At 37.9% G+C, this 19602-nt stretch overlaps 3 protein-coding genes across 4 annotated transcripts; 1 reads left to right on the top strand and 2 right to left on the bottom strand.

Annotated features, from left to right (window-relative positions):
• Positions 1–63: 63 nt before the first annotated feature.
• On the bottom strand, positions 64–7885 carry LOC103443646 (protein SLOW WALKER 2-like). The gene is made up of 16 exons (XM_008382533.4): positions 6900–7885; positions 6327–6402; positions 5586–5705; positions 5431–5506; positions 4632–4700; positions 4443–4523; positions 4274–4345; positions 3560–3652; positions 3246–3392; positions 2925–3008; positions 2693–2836; positions 2382–2471; positions 2041–2123; positions 1595–1951; positions 1147–1369; positions 64–997 (listed from the first exon to the last, which is right to left on the bottom strand). Exons 1-16 carry the CDS (start codon positions 7558–7560, stop codon positions 275–277), a joined length of 3099 nt encoding a protein of 1032 aa, XP_008380755.3. The 5' UTR covers positions 7561–7885; the 3' UTR covers positions 64–274.
• Positions 7886–8078: 193 nt separating this feature from the next.
• On the top strand, positions 8079–10622 carry LOC103443645 (small ribosomal subunit protein uS2-like). The gene is made up of 5 exons (XM_008382532.4): positions 8079–8539; positions 9096–9358; positions 9552–9749; positions 9856–10045; positions 10320–10622. Exons 1-5 carry the CDS (start codon positions 8398–8400, stop codon positions 10427–10429), a joined length of 903 nt encoding a protein of 300 aa, XP_008380754.3. The 5' UTR covers positions 8079–8397; the 3' UTR covers positions 10430–10622.
• A 1550-nt stretch (positions 10623–12172) lies between these two features.
• On the bottom strand, positions 12173–19362 carry LOC103443644 (phosphoinositide phosphatase SAC2-like). Of its 2 annotated transcripts, XM_008382531.4 has the most exons (16): positions 18679–19362; positions 17815–18019; positions 17563–17731; positions 16644–16866; positions 16300–16376; positions 16021–16208; positions 15844–15941; positions 15578–15711; positions 15368–15487; positions 14825–15194; positions 14417–14538; positions 14244–14324; positions 13597–13776; positions 13246–13419; positions 13056–13146; positions 12173–12632 (listed from the first exon to the last, which is right to left on the bottom strand). In XM_008382531.4, the coding sequence occupies exons 1-16, from the start codon at positions 18775–18777 to the stop codon at positions 12528–12530; spliced, it is 2436 nt and encodes an 811-aa protein (XP_008380753.3). In that variant the 5' UTR covers positions 18778–19362; the 3' UTR covers positions 12173–12527. The 2 variants fall into 2 exon arrangements, with proteins under 2 accessions (XP_008380753.3, XP_070661370.1); XM_070805269.1 differs by lacking the exon at positions 17563–17731 and having other exon boundaries at positions 18679–19216.
• Between the last annotated feature and the right edge of the window lie 240 nt (positions 19363–19602).

Here is a 19602-nt window from a genome sequence, read left to right as displayed (position 1 = left end):
ATGAAAGGCAGCTGGATTCATGTGCCTTGTGTACATTTAGGCTTCTAGTTCCAGGGTTTAGGGTTTATGTGTTTAGGCAATGGAATTGGAACTTGAGTAAAAGGGCAACAATTTGTCCAGACCTACATCTCTGTCTCTATTGTAATCTTGAATTCTAATTTTTCATAAAAAGTAAAAGCCAACGGCAAAAAATTCTATGGGTGCAATCGGATATGAGTTCGAAACAAAATTTCCTGATGGTTTTATGGAGGAGTCCGACGAAGAGAGGGAGGTTTCAGTCGGATGACTTTCTCTTCTTTCGTGATTTCGGCTTCTTTTTTCTAGATTCCTTACCAGCAGGAACGTGGTCGTTCATCAGATGCTCATATTCTTCAAGACTAGCAAACGGGGATGCTCCAGACTTCCCTCGCTTCCGTTTACTTTTGCTTTTCACATTCTTCCCCTCATCCTCGTCGATGCCATCATCTGCATCACCTATGTCAATGTCGTCGTCGTCTGCATCACCTATGTCAATGTCGTCGTCGTCTGCATCACCTATGTCAATGTCGTTGTCGTCTGCATCTCCTATATCAATGTTGTCGTCATCGTCACTCTGGCTATCGTCCACAATGCCATCAAAGTCTTCTCCCTCCCCGCTGTCTGAGGGCAGCTCCGGCTCAGTATCACTGAGATTAGCAACCAAGTCTTCATCATCTTCATTGGCAACTTGGTCCAGATCATCGTAATCATAGTCACCATCTGCTTCAATAGAAACACCAGCGGAATCCAGCATATTGTCAATCTCTTCGTTATCGCTGTCATCACGGCCACCACCATCCACGTCGAACAAGTCTGCAGCGCCTTCATCTTCTGCTGCCTTCTTCTTTTTCTTCTTTGGTTTCTTTGAAGAATTCATCTTGTTCATATAGAACTTGTGGAAGACAAGATCTTCCGGGGCCACATCTTCCTCAGCCAATGAGAGAATCTCTGATCCGATTAATTGGTTGGTCATGTCAAGCTGGAATGAGAAAAATCAGTCAGCATTGCAGATTTAAGGGGCCTGTGTTTCGGCACTGACCATAACTATGGTACTCAAATCATTCAAGAGCATGAGAGAAGACAACAAGAGACAGGGCAATTCTATACAAGTTCAGGAAACAAGCAGACCTTTTTCACAGGTTCAATTTGTGAACCACCATGCCATGCGCCTTGCTTTGGTTTCTTCTCCATAAACTTGTCCAGAAAAGCAGTAAGTGATAGGTCATTCAGCGGGTTTCCATTGTAGACAATGTTCGCCCCAGAGAGTAGGGTCTTTGCCATGGTTGAAACCGAAGGGTGCACATGTGAAGCAAGTACTGTCAGCTCCGACCAGCTCACACGATCCGCATTACTGTTTGCTCATATAGAAATGGGAATTCGGAAGTTAACAGAAAATATAAACAAAAATAAAGGGTGCAAAGCATTAGAATTCCTGCAGTGGGTTGTTATAGAAGAAATTTTGTTTGACCTTTACTTTCTCTCTTCGTTCTTTTTTTACTAACAAAGTATTACATGTTGCACTTATTCTATATTCTGCCACACGAATATGGATGCTAGCCTGTTAAAGACAACTAACCAATAAGAAGGTTCTCTGCGTCGTGGATCATAGCCTCCAGGCAAGCGAGGCTTCTCAGATGATGCTTGTGGTGGTTGCACATTACTAGCAGGGATTGATTTGGAATCATTTCGATCTTTTGTCACAAAAAACTCCTCTGCTTCATCAGAACCTTCACCTTCAGAATAAGAGGCAGTGGATTCGTTATCATCTTCTGAAGAATCATGGTCAGAATTGGCAGCATCATTGCTGTGTACAAGCTCAACATCGAGTTCCTGTTTCTCTGGGACAGGGGTGGGGTTATCATCAGTTTCTTCTCGAACATCTTCAAAATGCTCAAGTTCATCATCAAGTGACTCATTCTGGAGCACCATGTTCCTGCGTGGGGATGGCGAATTAGAAACATGTTTATTTGACCATGTTGAGTAAAATCTAGGGCACAGATCTCCGAAATGGCACTAGCTTACCATAATGGGGGTCTTGCCTTAAGAACTTCTGAAAGGAGGAAGAGGCATCCACATGCATATTGAGGTGGCTGCTGAAGCGCAACCTGTTCAAATTACATCATCCACATAAGTGCAGCATAACAATCATCGACCTCTATTTCACAATGCATGGTTTCCTCAAAGAAGCTTACACTAAGATCCGAAACTCCAAAAATCTCCAATCGTGGTAGCACAACAGATGCAAATTCCATTTTGTGGGTTTTATTAACAAGGTAATTAACAGAAATGAAATACATGTAGAGCTGTCTAGGAGGAACTGTGGTACGTGTGGCAAACTCATAAGACCATAATTAAGTACATACCTGCAATACACGCTTTGCGAACGCAGCTGCACGCTTCAAGTTCAGATCATTTTTCATTGCTCTCAGAATAAGTCCGATAAACATTTCTGCCTAAAAAGAAAGTCATATAATGACAGTAAGATATATAATTGAATGAAAGGAGTCAAATTTGTTGCATGCTACCCAGCTCCTGCTGAAGCTAATAGTAAAGTGAAATTATTGATCTAAAAAGAAGCTTCTCAAAGACTGTAAGAAAGTGCGAGAGACGAGTCTTAAGAAAGAGCGTAAGCAAAAGTACTAAAAAGAGCGTAAACAAATCCAGCTCCACTTACCTTGGAAGTATTCATGGCAGCTGGAAGTAGTAGTTTTGAGTACAAGGCCCTGTAAAACCTATCACTGACGATTTGATTCTTAGAAGAGATCTTATCGAGAAGCATCAATGCTTGAACTCCTACATTAAAATTCTTAGAATGGACCTGTACAAGTGTCCAGATTAATTTCCATGCACAGAATCAAAGATATAGCTAATCTTCCAAGTAATGACTAGCAAAGCTTTGAGCTTACCAGCTGGAAAAGCATTGGTGTTTGGACCTCAACAATGTCATCAGCCTCATTGCTAGAGACAAAGGGAAATGCTCTATTGACTCCCTGTGAAAGAGACGCAGAAGTAGTTAGTAAGTTCCTTGGACAATGTTTTTCTAATCCCAAATTTATGCCTAGCCTTTTGCTCTCTCTTTCTTTTATTCTTTTTCTCTATGAGTAACTAAAAGCTTGTAAACACACCAAGATGTTCCTCTGAGATAGTGAGATGACATAGCTACATTGTTATGAAAGCTGAGGATGCATCCTATATATACTGTAGACCCAACAAGTATTTGTACTAACCACCAGTAGAGCTGACAGAAGGCGCGAATCCAATTCAACATGAGAATCCGATGAACTCTTATCCTCATTAGAACTGAGTGGCTTTTTAGACCATGCTTTCCCTTTTTTATCCATCTTTTCACCAGCAGCAGCCTCATTAATAAGTACCTGAAATTTTATTTTGTGACTGTTCATTTTCTATTTCCATAATTTAGGCCTTGTGTACTCCAACAAAACATCATAATGCAGGGATGTAGAGAATGTGGATTAGGGGGACAGAAATCATAAGTGTTATAGATAATAAACATTCAAAAGATAATGTAGTTCATCATTACCTTGAAAAGTGAAAAATAAACATCGATTAAACGTTTTGCCACCTTTGGTCCATCTCCTTTATGAGTTAGACGCATTTGGCTCAGAAAGTTAACCTGCATATGTAAAATTTTTGTTCAACAAGGTTTGTAAGTTGCACCAATTTAAACCAAATGTAGGAAGTACATTGACTTTGAGTTCAAATCCATGGCTCCTCAAGTACTAAGAATTAAATACAAAAACAAGCAAGATGGGCATGATCAAGAACAAGAAGAAAATTGCTATTTGCTATATGAAAATTCAGACTAATAGGTCCTCAACATGTAAACATGCTTCAGACAGTATGTCAATGAGCAGAATCATTAAATACTGATGCACTTTGGTCATAGCATAGGATCTCCGACAAAGACATGCATGCTCATATGTAATTATGTTAAGAGGAAACATATTAGTGTCTCATGATCTCATCTAGAGATGTTTCTATGCTTCATGATTTTATTGTCAGATGCAGCCTATTCCTCTCACTGTCTGATTACTTTGGTAAGACAGCTTTAGCCCTTGCATATAGTTTAAAGATCCACCATCATAAATACTAAAACTTTAATATTTCAATAACATTTATGGGCAAACAATCAAACAAAATGTTATGTGGAAGCTGAAACAAGTAGTAATGCTACTAGCTTAGTCCAGATTATGGTAGCAATTAAATTAATAGTAGTGTTCATAATGGGACATACTGCATGATATTTTGCTTGTGGAGTCAAACGTGGGCGAAAGAGAAAAGAGTCCACCTCGTCGATCACCACTGCCTGTTCAAAGGAGTTCTTAGTATAAGATGGGATGCAAAGGCACTGGGAGGACTACTCAGATCCACAAATTAGATTTAGCTAAGCTCAATGGATATACCTTCATGTTTGGATGATCGGACAAAAGGTTTGATAAGTGAAAATCAGCATCAGATGCCCCCTTATTTTTAGGATCTCCCAGCTGTAAGCAACCAAAAGGAAGAAAGCAGACAATGAAGCGAGTTGACAATTGTAAGGGGAAAAAATGGTATATGAAGGTAAGTGAGGCAAAAAACCAGGTTAAACTTACTTTGTTAACTAGCGCAGACAGTAATCTACGCTCCTGCTCTGATTTATTCTTTAGCAGCACGTATATAGTCTGGAAGCATTTATTTGGGTAGGAGAGTATGGATCAAAATTCTCACATCAGCATATTATAGATGTTACAGACAACTTCACGTGCGTTATAACTAAAAAAATTAAATTTAAAAAAGATATGAGTTACACCTCGGAAAATCATACAAGTTATATCATGCCTTTTTTCAGTTTGTGGTAACTTCAATTTTGTATAATTTTTTCAAATAAAAAAATAAACTTAAAAAAAAGATAGGAAAGTGTGGTTTAGTCTTTTCAGTTTGTGGTCACTTCAATGTTGTTTTAAGCAAAATGTGAAACTTCAGAAAACCACATGAGTTACACCATGCGTTTCCACTGTTGTTTTTATATCAATAACATTGAGCGAACAGAGAACAGAAAATACTAATCTCTTATGTGTATATTCTTACAACAATCAACCTACATACCAGTTGTCACCCAAGCCTTAAACTTTACATACAGCAAATCAATATCTGAAATAGTAACATGCTTACAAATGAAAATCTATGCGAACTTTTAACAAAAATGCTGCTCAAATTCCAATTTGACTGTTGGTTTAAAGAGGAGGCATGAACTTTATTTAAAAAAAAAAAAAAAAAAAAAAACCTGTTTCACTGGAGAAAATGAATATTGGAACTTTGTAGCTTCAGGAACAATCGAAAATTAATAGTCATAAAGGGGGGTTTTAAACAGGCAGCAAATTAACAATAAGAGAAAAATAGAGAGAACCCAACCTTCAATGCCTTGTTTTTAAGTTCAGGTAACATATCTTTTGATGCTTCCTCAAGAGCAAAAACATAGCGTTCATACCTGAGAGAGACATTATATTTAAAATAGATGCACACAATAAGGTTGTGGAGCAAAAGGAACAAAGATTAAAAACAAATACCTTTGTTTCAAGCACTCCTCCCAATACCATAGAAGAAGAAGAGAATAACCATCTTTTGTTTCAGGAACATGATTTAATGGCCGCTGCATGAGGTTCTTAAGCTTGCGATCAGGTAATAAGCTGGCAACAGAGACATATATGCAGATCAGAGCAAAGTAAGGAGCAAAAACTCACAAATATGAAGTCAAAGTTCTAAAACAAACTTAAGTGGACAAACAAATGCCGTTGATCATTATTAATCACAAGGAAAATGGCTTCTTACTAAACCCTACAGGAGTATCAAATATCTGTAGAAGTGTTAGACCATTCATCATGAAACACGCCAAACTAGAAAACCAACAATTCACTCACTTCATGGAGCAAAGGAGGGCAATAAATTTAGTATACCATAAAACATGATCATTTCTATAATGAGGCATTGGACTATTTTCAATTTTTGCAGCAAGGTCATAGATTGATAGTAGTTTCGGACAGGCTTGTTTAGTATTACAACTGTTCTTTCTGGTTTGGTGAGATTCATGAGCTTTCTTGTGTTGTTTGTCAGTGGAGTTCTGTCGTTCTTTTAAATAAAAGTAGTTCTGTAGCAGACCTCACACCTGTAATCCCCCGTGGCTTGAGTGACCGTAGAGGGATCAAAGACTGGTTAGTCATTTCCAAGGTTTCAAGACTAATAATGTGTGCGCACACACAAGGATTGAGAGAGAGAGAGAGAGAGAGAGAGAGAGAGAAGAGAGAGATAACCTTGTAAGAAACAATTCTCTCAATGCTTCAAAACCTGCAAATGCATATCGCTTTCCCACTTTGGATGTCACCATTCCTACAACAAATACAAGTCCCAATAAAAGTAAGATTCAACAGAATAAGGCCAATCAAGGTTCAAATAGAAAGATCGAATCCACACCCAGCTTCCAACAGAACCAAAGCTCTTGGTCAGATTGATAAATTGATATGAATAATTTTTTTTAATCCCAAAAATCTATCAAAGTTCATCAAGAACTGTATATACACAGCGACATGAATAAAATTTAGAATTCTATGTTGATTCTAGTACATTAGCCTCGAATCAAATGGAACATAGGTATAGGTAGAAAATAACTTGGAAACATTCATTGAATCATTATTAGCATTTCTTTTCTTGCTAAAACAAACAGTCCCAAAACGAACAATCTAAAATTCTAAGATTCAACAAATATTTTCCGGCATATATCAACAAAAACACAATTCAAGTTGGGAAATGCTTGATTTAAAGCAGTCATTAACTTTCATCTTCTTTTTTTTCAAACACATTCTACTAATTGCAAACTGAAATATTACCTATAAGTGCGTCAAGGGACCTCATGTTGGCAATGGGATTATCCCCAACCAACACCGAAAATGCCGATATCTTATCCGATGCAGTTCCGGACCTCTGTGTGGTAAGCAAAAGCTTAATATCCCCACTCTTCCCTTTCGATGACTCGTAGTCCGCTACGTACTGCGCCATTAACCTCTCTCCAAGCTCTCTCTTCTTTGCCACCACACCCTTCCACTCCTCCGCATTCTTCACCTCCACTTTCTTCCCACCCACAAGCACTTTGCCTTCCAATTCCTCAGCTTCCTCATACCACACCCCCAATTTGTTCGCCGACATCAATGGCAGCTTCGGGAGGTTCTTGAACTTCTCGAAGTTTCTCGCTTTTTCCTTGCTGCTGTTTTCCTCCAGTGAAGAAAGTGTGAGTTTCGGCTTCTGGTTTTCATTGGGTTTGAAATTCGGCTTGTTTGACTTCTGGTTTTTGGTGGGGTTTGGGATTGGAGCTGGTTTGGACTTCCTTTGGGGTTTTTTGGGACCGGGATTGCGAAAATCGACATCGTTGAAGCCGGAGGAAGGGAGAGAGGTTGCGAGACCGAGAGAGGAAGCGAAGGAGGCTACGTCGGACCGGAGGTGCTCTATGTCTTCTGGGTTGCTAGCGGATTTCTTTGATTTAGAATCCGCCATGGCTGGCTGTGGAATGAAGCCTGACCAGAAAAAACAGACGGAAGGGTAGGGGATGGTTGTAGGGTTTAAGAAAATGGGCTTTTGATTTGGATCCGGGTAAATTTAAAAGTGGACCACAATCTGATGGGCTAGGCCATTGTGGGCCTAGGAATATATTTTCTAGGTTAATAAATGTCAGATGCGACTTTTTTAATAAGAAGTACTTATTTAAAATGTTTAAAAACATTAAGACCAATTTCAAATAACATTGAAAAATTAAGGAGTTTTAGATACTTAGTTATATGTTTTGTGAAATATGGAGGAAGGAAAAGTGAACGATTCTTATTAGAGTGTATAAACGTGATTGTTTTCCACTTATGATGTAGTCTATTTACAATAATATGTTTTTTTCTTCTAAGTACATAGATATTTTTATACTAAAAGAAGAAGGAGTTATCTAAGCTACATAATTGACAGCCTTATTTGATATCAAATTTATCATCCATAAAATTCAAATTTAAAACATTTCATTTACAGGTAGGTGAAGAGGAATACCACGTAGGAGTGATTCGCTAATATGTTTGGAAACATCACCAATTCTTTAAATTAAAAAAAAAGGTGAAAAACTCTAGACCGGTAGATCATTGACTTCTACAAATCTAGCCGTTGGTGTTATCCAACGGCTGAGATAGTACGGAAGTAGAAATCTTAGTTCTCCTCCTAGGGTTTTTCGCTCGCAGACTCCCGTAGATAAAGCGAGCAAACCCGCAGCCCCCAACTCTCGCGGCCTCGTCTCACTTTCGCATAGAAAACCGGCCGGAGGCTCATCTTCCCCCTCTATCTGTTGAAGTCTCGACGATGGCTACCACCGCCGCAGCACCGCGTCAGCTCTCTCAGAAGGAGGCTGACATTCAGATGATGTTGGCCGCCGAAGTCCATCTGGGCACCAAAAACTGCGACTTTCAGATGGAAAGATACGTCTTCAAGAGACGCAACGATGGTATGCATCATATCTCCTCCTTAATCTTCCTCATATTTACCGATATTTATGCTTATTTTTTGGTAATATAATATGAAATTTCAGATTTTTGAATATGTTTTGTTTGTTTTGTAGTGTTCGAAATGGGGGGTATTTTCTAATTTATGCTGAATATGTTTTTGCAAGATCTGGTATATTGGTATTATAGCTAGAGTGTTATTTGTTCTTGTTGGTATATTTTGTTGCTCTTCTTTTTCTTTGAATTAGAATTCATTTTTCCCTATTTAAGCAGCTTCATTGTGTTCACTGTAGTAGTTGATTTTAGAAAATGGCTGTGTATGTAATATCGATTCGTTGCTGTAAAGGTTATCTTTTTATATTTCGATTGCACGGGTTTGTTGTCAAGCTGGACGAGCAAGGAACTGTATGATTTGGGTTGTGTGGTCATGATTTAGTTGTGAAGTGCGATGATACGCCGTATGTGTTATTCCCTGTTGTTTTTAAGCGGTTGATTGTTATAGGAACTTAGCGTCTTATTACTGATTTAGTTCTCAATCACTTGTTTGGTCATTTTCAGGAATCTATATCATTAATCTTGGGAAAACATGGGACAAGCTGCAGCTGGCAGCCAGAGTGATTGTTGCGATTGAAAACCCAAAGGATATCATTGTGCAATCCGCAAGGCCATACGGTCAGAGGGCTGTACTGAAATTTGCTCAGCACACTGGTGCCAATGCAATTGCTGGCAGGCACACTCCTGGTACTTTTACCAATCAGCTCCAGACATCGTTCAATGAACCCCGTCTTCTCATTTTGACCGATCCACGAACTGACAGCCAGGTGATGATCTTCTTTCATTTCTCGTGGTTTTGCGTGTTTTGTATATGTTCATTTGTAGACAGTTGCAACCGTCAATTAGTTTGAATTGTAATTTATTTGTGATCATGTATGTGATACTATGTAGTTCTTTTATTCCCCACTTCTGTTCTGCTTTTTTTTTCAATGTGTACTAATATTCTTTATGTATCGGCAGCCTATTAAAGAAGCTGCTCTCGGAAACATTCCCACCATTGCTTTTTGTGACACCGATTCTCCTATGCGTTATGTTGATATTGGCATCCCAGCCAATAACAAGGGCAAGCACAGCATAGGATGTCTTTTCTGGCTCCTAGCAAGGATGGTCTTGCAAATGCGTGGTTCACTCCTTCCTGGACACAAGTGGGATGTTATGGTAAGCACACAATACCACTGTTGAACAATATTTGAGCATTATTTTGTAATTGAGCTTATTTAGAATTGTCTCTAAGCTTCATCTTCGCCCAAACTTCTTTTTGCAGGTTGATCTATTCTTCTATAGAGACCCTGAGGAGGCCAAGGAAAAGGAAGAAGAAACTGCAGCAATCGAGTATGGAAACGATTTCTCTGCACCTGTTGGCGGTGATTGGTCTGCCCAAATATCTGATGCTCAGTGGCCAACGGATGCATCTGCACCCATCCCTGCAGCTCCTGGCTGGACCGTAGAAGCAGGTTTCACTTCTCAAACCTTTTTATTATTAAAAGTTTGTGCTTAAATTGTTGCGCTTGAGTTTGTATTATCTACCCCTGTTTTTGCTGCTTATTTTTTCTAAACTGTTATTGTTTTGCCACGCTCTAAGAAAATTATCCATTTGCTGTGGTTAGGCTCATTTCCCTGCGGACTTTGCTGGATGTTAGAAATATTTATGCTTGCTACCTGGGATTTCCTTAAACTTCTTTGTTCGCCCGTGTACCTATTCTGACTTATCCCGTTTATGTTTTGCAGTACCAATAGTAGCAGATGGATGGGATTCGGCTGTTCCACCACCACAGGCTCTGGCTACTGCCCCCGTTGTTGAAGGTGGAGTTCCCGCTCCTACCGGCTGGGGGGAATAAGGAAATTTTGGTCACCACAATGTGTTGAATCATTTTGTAATCGGCTAGATTTCTTCTTTTTTGGGTTTAGTAAAGGGATTATGATTCCATTTCTGAAAAATGGATTGGTTTTTAGACTGTTAAGCTGTAGAATTGAGTTTTGTTGGAGATGTTGACATTGTTATCCGTATTAATATATATGCTTTCTTAACCATCTTATATTGTTGCAAATAATAATCAACTGTGCTATCTGCGCCAACCTTGTTTAAGCATTTTATATGTGATTTTTCGACAGTCACTCCCTTGCTATTGCACCACTACTGCACCCGCTACCGTCGCCGTTTGCCTGCGTAAACGTCTCTTTGCATAAGAGTTGGTTTCCCTGTCATGAAAGGACACTCAAAACTGTGGATTGTCTTGCTCAATGTTTTTGTCGAGGGCATGAATGCCACGTCGGAAAAACAAAGGACCTTGCATGCATTTTAAGTGTGGATTGATGTTGAACATCTCTGTATTATCAGTTAATTTTATGGTGAAAAACTCTTCATGCGTGTTGTTTGCTTGATACGAGACTTGGGTAATATTTAACGATGTGTTAGGTTGCAGGACTTTGTGAATTATCCAATTTTTTTCTTACTACAACATGTTTATGAGCAGCAATTTGGGTTAGGTTGCAGGACTCTTTATCTTTTCTTTTTTTTCTTTTTTCGCGTTCCTTTTTTCTCAATTGCAACTCTTCAAGGTAGTTAGTGACTCATCATTTTATAACTTGTTCAGTTTGTTAGGGTTTCTTTAGAAATGCTTTTAAAATTACTGAAATAGTTTTTAAAAAAAATATTTTTGAGTTTCCAAAGCACTTCAAGTGTTTATCCCAAAACCATTTCATCAAAAACGTTTTTAACCATTTTAATATACTTCCAAACGAGCCCTTAGTTTTGGATGAGCCATCCTTTTTGGAAGGAAGTTAACCCCAATTATCACGATTGTGTTGAATCCATTTATTATCCACCCTGTGATAAAATTGGGCAACCCCAAGTTTAACCCAAGTTCACCCACAGGTTGGGTTGAGTTTAACCCGACCCGTAAATGATGATTAGGATCGGGTTAACCTTGCAACGTGCCCAACACGTACAAGTGAACGTAATGCAGCAGGGTCATGAAACGACCATCCCCTTCTAACAAAAAAAAAAAAAAAAGAAAAAAAAAGAAAAAAAACAATGAACAGAAAGAAGCACTCTCAAATGTTGCAGACTACTCGGAAATGGGGTTCAACCGGGACACAATCTGCTAGTGTGCCAACTTAGCAAACCAATGCCACACAACTATACCTCCAAGTTGTTGGTCGGAATTTGATGCGCGGGAGTAGGTCGACGAAGAGCTATCCAATCCGATCAACGTTTCAGCTTCACTTCGCTTGCTTCGAAACCCTATTTGCTTTTCTTAACATTTCCAACCGATGCCCTGTAACTTTACTTGACATTCGCATACAAGTGTAGATGCAGTCCAATAGCGTTTTACTTTTCAAGGAGATAAATATTGGAAAATGATTTTCAGACATCCATTTCTCCTTCTACGCACCTTCCTTCCTTTTCCCTCGCCTTTAGAATGAATGAATTGAGCAGAATTAAAGAAAGTGCCTAGGGAGAAAATGGGGTGTGTGAAAATCACTTCCCTGACACTACATGATATGAACATCAGCGCTGACGTGCACAGATGGGTAATACAAAGTTTGCTCGATAAATAAACATGAGAAAGAAAATGAAATGAAACCAAATCTGAACCTGCATATTGAATTGAGAGGAGGAAATCTGTTGCTATCTAATAAAATTCACAAGTATATCATTTTTAGAGATATTAGAACCTACAAGAAGCAGCGGAGTTGAGAACTATACGGGTTGCTTATTGCTACTTCCCCTATCATGACAATGGATCATATGACAAGGTAAACTGTAAAGTCTACCCAAGAATTAGTTTTCACCTTGAAGAATCAATTTCTCAGCAAATCCCAGTACTATTTTCTTTTGGTTGGTGATATTCTTACCATTTATTTTCTGTACAAGAACCCAAATCCTTCGGACGAGTTGAGTTAAAGTTATGAGGCAAAACCTTTTAGTTAGCTTCAAAGAAACAGCAACTCCCCATTAGCTACCCAGTCCATGAAGCTCTCTGAATATGTGGGTGTCACATTATCACGACTGACCTCTGATTCGTATTGCTCTTTTCCCTAATAAATCACGAAAAATAAAAGACATTAACAATTTGGTTTACTGCTCTAACATAGGGAGTACAAAGATGACAAGTCTAACAGGATATGGAAGTCTATAAAACATCTTATGAAGGCAACAGTTCTGCAGCGATAGAAACCAATTAACACTAAAATTTGAATAATACGCAACGTCAATGGATAAAGTCCAAGGTCCAACTCTTTTCCTCCAACTTTATTAAGCAAACTAGCCATCGCCACTTGGTCACTACTGAGAAAAAGATGCTACGACAGAGTTCTACTTATGTAAGGGCAGTAGAATGGTATAACCAACTAATCTTCCGTCTTTTCATCAGGAAATCTGTTAATCTTTTTTATATTAATGCAAATGGTACACTTTTTCACTATTTCAATATTTCGTGCCAATCCCAGCAAGTAGTTTACCTTTCTCGTGGATCCAGATTCACTTGCAGATGTGCTCGTTTCAATCTTTGGTCCATTCACAAGATTCTCCGAGGAAAGGCTGGTCATAGACCTATTGCGAATCAATTGTCAGTTCTCATAACTAGAAAGTTCAAATGATATATTGCCAAGTCTAATCTGCATGCATTTTTTAGAGGGTAGGAATAAGTACCTTCCACATTCTTCTTCACAGGAATTTCCTGATGTGGACAACCAGTCCACATCCAGAAAATTTGACAAGTTGCAATCATCATCGTGTTCATCATAAATGATATGATCACTCTGGAGACATTCGTCTTCTTGCAACCCACCAAAAAGCTGCTTGCAAGGCATTGAGGGGGTAAACCTACAACAGCAATTATTAGACCGGAAGAAAGGAATTATTGTAGGCCTAAAGATAGAACAACCATCAAATTTATTGGCTTAGAAAAACTAGAATGTTTTTCTTTGGCCATTAGAAACCTGATATTGTTACAACAGCTTTTATTGGTAAACGAGTATATGAATTGCAATGCAAGCATACCTGCAATAGGATATCTCACTTTCGCAAGTTGAGATTGTTGGTGCTGACTCTGAAATTGCTCTGTTACTTCCTTGTGCGATTTCAGACAAAGGTTGATTGTACCCAACATCTGTGCTTGCCATAGGTGAATCACTTTCGCCGAGAATATGGCCCTCGGATAGTGACCTTTTGATAAACGACCTAAATACATAGAAAGTCATCTTGAATGTCATATGTAGATCAAGTCATAGGCTATTTATTCCTTGTGATAATATCAAACAAACAGAAACCACAATATTGATTTTTTTCTTTTTCTTTTTCTTCTTCTTTTCTGCTAATAAGAAACCATAATATTAATCTACTCATCTTTCTAATAGAGTCATAAGCTGAAAATTATTGTCACCCTAAATATCATCCACCGAGATATCAGATATCTTGAACTTAAAAGTGAAAAACGTTTTAGGCCCATCATAACCCACCACCAAAATACCAGTATTGCCCCAACTAACCTCCTTCTCCCACCCATGTGGAACACTATTCTCCAACAAAAGAAAAACATTGACATATGGATACGTGTGTGTATATTTTCTTTTTACAATGGTGGTCTCCCTATTTCAACTGCAAAGAACAAACACATAGCATTGTCATTAGCAAAATTAGGGTCATACCTCCCAACATTGTATTGCTGATCCGAATTCAATTCCCACAGTTGTGGTTTACCCGGTTGTGGTTGAAAGTAACCTAGGAATCTGCAGAATTATACAGTGAAATAGTGCACCTGTTAGCCTACATTACTCAAATGCAGATGGACCAAGTATAAGAGTGGCATCATTTGACTTACACATTAATAGCATCTTGTTTCACACCATCCACGTAAGCATTACTGTAGAACCGCTGTATAGTTCTAAAGAACTCCTGGGACTGCGTTGCTGCCTTCCACTGGCCTCTAGTCTCAGAGAATATCTGTTTCAGATCAACAAAAAACATAAAAATCAACCAACACAATATGACCATTTATAGGGCCAAGGTATTGGGAAAAGGCATAGCAACCTTAAAACCCTGGAACGTGTAACCAGAATATCACAGGGGAGGATCCACCAATAAACAAATATAAGATACATAAATGATTTCAAGGTAATTTAGTTAAATTTACTACTTCCATCTTCTCAGTTTTAATCAATTACGTTACTTTTATTTACCGGATACCTGCAGTGGAAGTTGAGATCTAGAATCATGTATTTTAAGTTACCTTATTATGTGCTGGAGAACCGCCATATTGTAGTGCAAGTATGTCACCCATTGACTCATAAACTCTCATCAAGTCCTCAGCCAGAGGGTTATCCAGATCAATATCCGGAGATTCTATAAATCTTAAAGCATGCAGCTGATGTCCAAGACCAACTAGCCCATAAGAATATTGGGCCACATTTGTGCGATCTAAACAGTCTATGCAATTGGTCCTCAGGACTCCTTTCTGAAACATCCTGGTTGTGATATTGCAATTCATGCTTGCATCGTCAGCATCACTACCATTGCTAATTTCTGTTTCTCGGCTATCAGCATCCTCATCTTTACTTGAACAGCTATGTGACAAGCAGTCATTGGCATCATCATTTTTCCTGCATCGCATCAAAATTGTCAGCATTGTAAATAGCTTGCAATTGCTTTTGTGCACACAATACTTCAAAATGCCTACTATTGTATATAATGATATATAAAACTGAACAACAAAGCCTATAACAAGGAATACCAAGCTGAAAAAGCAATATCTTGAGTCTAGATAAGAACTTACTCAAAGCCAGGTAATCCCTCAGGCCTTAAATTGGGGTTTACTTGACAATAGAAGATTCCGGTTAATCCCAATGCATACGTAGCAACTTTTCCGAGATGTGCCAATACATTGGTAGCTTTGCTGTAAATGATATAGTTCAATTAATCCCAACCATACTTTTAACTAAAGACGTTCTCTCTACCTATAATAGGAAAAGGGAAAGTCAAGTACCTTCTGGCATGTTTGTGCAGATCCCAATGGAGAAACCTCAGGCGACTCTCTTTTGGTAAACTCCTATTGATAAATCTGATGGCATGTGAAAACTCTGCATGGAGAATTGTTTCTCGAGGCTTCTTCTCATTTGTCTGAAAAGAACGATCAATTAGAGGAGAAAAGATGAGAATAGAGTTGGAAGGATGATCAGATTTAGTTTAAAATTTATATACAAGGATAGCAAGACTAGAAGCATCGATGCCTGTAAAACAAACAAGTGCTACCTTAATCAGATTCAAAATAATTATTGGGTCTCCATATCTTTGGACAAGATTTTCAAAATGAAGTCTTGTGGCCTCGTAGTTATGATCCTTCCTTGATACTGGCAAAAGATAAAACATCAGTGGAATATATGAGAACCACCACAGAGAATAAAACAAGTGGGTTCGCCGGAGTCATACGTATTATGTCAGGTTTGATATTTAGTCGAGAGGTTTCCTGGGACCAGAAAAGGGGAATTGATCCTCGGTGCTGCACAACAGAACTTATTCGTACTGGGTGTCCTTCAGGAGCACCTTCAATAACAAGCTGCTCTGTCTCAACATCATTAGCTACTTTACCTTTCTCATTTACACCTCGCTTTAGATATCTGCACACACGGGAATGCAAATGTATATTTGTAAGGAACTTAGCAGTAACCATTAATTAATACAGAAAACAGGCAATAGCAGTGTCCAAACCTGGTGCCAGCAAAGTGACGTGAACGTCTGGCAATGAGGGTCAACTTGAAATCCCTGCCAGATACAGAAAGATTGACCTGGATACCAAAGCACGAAGCCAAAAATATTACCAAAAAATGTACCAAACAATGCGCATAAAGTTTTTTTAAGAAAAACTATTAAGGAAGAAATTTTGCATTAATCACTACATATCATAACAGCAACCAAGATTACTTTGAACAGTTAGAAAAGCCACTTCACATAAAGGAATAAAAGCTTAGAACTAAATGCAAAACAAAATTCCAGCAAGCGATCATTAAATTTCTAGTTTGAAGCAGTGCCAATGATGGATTTGGCGTTCTTACCTGTTTAAAGAATCCATACACTAGAGCAACTGTCCAGAGAGTATTCTTCAGACAATATCGGATTCCATGTGTCAAATACTCATTCCAAACAAACATTGTTTCATAAAGGGACGATCCTGTCTTCCTGTCACATATATTCTTTTGAAGACTAGACATAATATTGTATGAATAGCTGAAAAAGAAGTCCTTTGTGAGGTCCACCGTGCATAGGAGCTTCTTGTATCTATTTCAACAAGAAAAGGAAAATGAGGAATAATGTATATCGATAATTAACTTTATAATTTAAAAAAAATAAAAAAATAAAAAATAAAAAAATAAAAAGCGAAAGTATACTGATGAAACAAATATTTGAAGTGAAGATATTAACCAGAAAGGGGGAAAAAAGGAGAAAAGGAAAGAAAGTGGTTTTCCCCGTGAAAACCTGATGATACCTTGCCTCATTACATTTACATCACAATGGCAATGAAGTTTGCCCCTGCATATTTGCAGGAAATGGACTGGAAAGGCAAGTGGAAATAGCCCCTAAAAAGCAGTATTAACAATGAAGGATCTAACAACGAAGATTTCGTATATGCCAAATTAATAGTCCACAAGATTCATTATTTGCCTTATCTTAGCAAAAGACAAACTAAGGTAGCAGAAGAACAGGAGCCAAGTCTGAATTGAGAAGTTCCACACCATTAATATCGCATTGAAGGGTGTATTAACTATTAACAATGGAGCACAGAGATTACCTCCACAGTGAAGAACTTTCTACTACTATACTAGCCAAGTTAATTGAAACCTAAATAACGTAACACCATGGCACAATTCTTATAGAAATACAAATTGGCAATTTAAAACTCTGAATACTACTCCCTTAAATCGCTTTAAAAGTACCAAGTACATATTACATTTACATGCAAAATGGACAAAAGACCTGTTCTCATCATTCTTAGAATTGGCCAATTTTGACCGCACGGTGGGATTTGGAACTGGAATCATCTCGCTCTTGGAAATTGCATAGATCGTATGGCCACAAATAGTGCCAATTTTCCTTCTTTTTGTAATAATTATCATGTAATAAGGTCCCAGAAATTTCACGAACCCTAAAATCAGAAGAAAATATCTTCAAATTTAAATTAAAACCAAAAGATGTGAAAAGGTATAAAACCATGCAAAGAAGTCCTACCAACAATTCCATAACAAATGGTGATAAGTTTAAGTCCACCCATTGACTTGTTTCCTTCATCTATCCGTTTCAGGAGGTCGTAGCACTCATTATCCGAGTATGTTGCAGGATCTTCAAGAATGTTTAACTCAGATGGATCCAATCTGTCAATCTTTAGAACCCTCCAAAAGGTTCTGCATTTGTCTCTTCCTATCAAATAAAAATTCTGTTGCATACAAAACGTCATTAATAATCGGTAGTCTCAACAATTGGCACAACAAAGAGGTGAAACAAAGAAACGAAGCAACGAATTTACACTACTTTTTCTATATTCCTAAAATGAGAGCAACAAAACAGACAGCTTTCAACAACCAAATCCATCAACATCCAGTTTCTATCCGAAGGATTTGAAAATACATGAGATTCCGGAATCAAACAGGAATGGAAAGATATCATTAGCAATATATTCAATCTTCAATGCCGGAATTTTCAATAACGAATCAAATTAGATTGACAGTGGGTCAAGATTTACAAAGACTCCTGAAGCAGCACAAAAAAACTAGCAGATTCAATACCAAAACACATCAAGAAATCCGCATCAACAAAATTTGATGAATACGAACTCAAACTAAATAATACTCATAAACCCAAATCATAAAGTTGACTAAAGTTAAGTTCTGAACAATCAAAATCAAAACTTGAAAACTGTTCACATCTCAAATATTTGTCCTTCAAGTCTCCAGCTTCACAAAACTAACATTAGCAATTTAACAGGATTCATGTTATGCATTCCTTAAAATCAAAAGCAGATCAAACCTTAAAAAACAAGACACGTTCAATTCAAAGCATATACAGAAAACATTATATTTAGCAAAAATCTAGTACCGAGCGGGTTTCGTAGAGCTTGAACTTCTGCAAAAAGCAGGAACTGGGTTGTTCCGGGTCGACCCGATTAGGAGGGAGTTGCCCTGTCCCGTAGTTCATGATTTCGGATCAACCCGAGCCTCAAAAAGCACGGGCAAAAAAGCTTCTTGCTTTCAAAACCTGTTTAGCACTTGAATTTCAAAACCCAACCCCCTTCACTGCTCAAAAGCTCCAAAAACCTCAAATTTTGTACACACAGCACATATACATATACATATATATATATAAACGTACACAATGAGAGACGGAGAGTCAATAATTATATATATGTATGTACATATATGTTTCTGAAATTCAGAGTACAACAACGTTTTGAAAGAGCAAAAGGGAAACTAGAATTACAAACAAAAAAAGCTAAGATGCTGGAAGAACAAAGAAACTATCTTTCTCTCTCTCTCTCTCTCTCTCTCTCTCTCTGAAAGTCTCTGACTTTGTGTTTTGCTTATCAAGCAAAGCAGACAGAGGGAGAAAGGGTCTTTCTCAGATTCTCAGGAAACACAGAGAAAGGCAATGACAGCTTCCGCTTCTGTATCCACACACAAAAAAAAACAATATTAACAATAATTGATAATAATGCCTCATCTGTTTATATATAGATACACATTTATTTTATATTTAAATAAAGAAAATCTGATTTCTCTTGCTGATTTTGAAATTTCTCTTCTTTTTTTATTTTTTGTTTTAATTTTCTCAAAAATTTCGTGACCCGACGAGTCAACACATGATTTACCATTTTTATTTTGGAATTTTTATATGGTAATTATTGTGAATATAAAAAAGGGGAAGAAATTATTTAATTTCCAGTGTTTGAGGAATTTTGTCTTTTTGGCCTATGGCTTGCATTTTTTATTTTCACTTGGGTGGGGGTGGAGGGACGTATATTTC

This window comes from Malus domestica, chromosome 09, assembly GCF_042453785.1.
Source record: "Malus domestica chromosome 09, GDT2T_hap1".
Taxonomy (NCBI): Eukaryota; Viridiplantae; Streptophyta; class Magnoliopsida; order Rosales; family Rosaceae; genus Malus; species Malus domestica.
Note: the sequence above shows the minus strand (reverse complement) of the source record. Positions and strands in the feature narration are given on the sequence as shown.

What these genes read in the sequence shown, in the direction of transcription:
- LOC103443646 (XM_008382533.4), bottom strand. Translation starts at nt 7,560, where the DNA reads ATGGCGGATTCTAAATCAAAGAAATCCGCTAGCAACCCAGAAGACATA. An exon ending in CCGATCATCCAAACATGAAG is followed by an intron (nt 4,346 to 4,442) that starts GTATATCCATTG and finishes TCCTTTGAACAG; the next exon opens with GCAGTGGTGATCGACGAGGT. An exon ending in CGCAGAGAACCTTCTTATTG is followed by an intron (nt 1,370 to 1,594) that starts GTTAGTTGTCTT and finishes ATGAGCAAACAG; the next exon opens with TAATGCGGATCGTGTGAGCT.
- LOC103443645 (XM_008382532.4), top strand. Translation starts at nt 8,398, where the DNA reads ATGGCTACCACCGCCGCAGCACCGCGTCAGCTCTCTCAGAAGGAGGCT. An exon ending in CTTCAAGAGACGCAACGATG is followed by an intron (nt 8,540 to 9,095) that starts GTATGCATCATA and finishes GGTCATTTTCAG; the next exon opens with GAATCTATATCATTAATCTT. An exon ending in ATCCACGAACTGACAGCCAG is followed by an intron (nt 9,359 to 9,551) that starts GTGATGATCTTC and finishes ATGTATCGGCAG; the next exon opens with CCTATTAAAGAAGCTGCTCT.
- LOC103443644 (XM_008382531.4), bottom strand. Translation starts at nt 18,777, where the DNA reads ATGAACTACGGGACAGGGCAACTCCCTCCTAATCGGGTCGACCCGGAA. An exon ending in AGCTCTACGAAACCCGCTCG is followed by an intron (nt 18,020 to 18,678) that starts GTACTAGATTTT and finishes TGTATGCAACAG; the next exon opens with AATTTTTATTTGATAGGAAG. An exon ending in GTTCTCCAGCACATAATAAG is followed by an intron (nt 14,539 to 14,824) that starts GTAACTTAAAAT and finishes GATCTGAAACAG; the next exon opens with ATATTCTCTGAGACTAGAGG.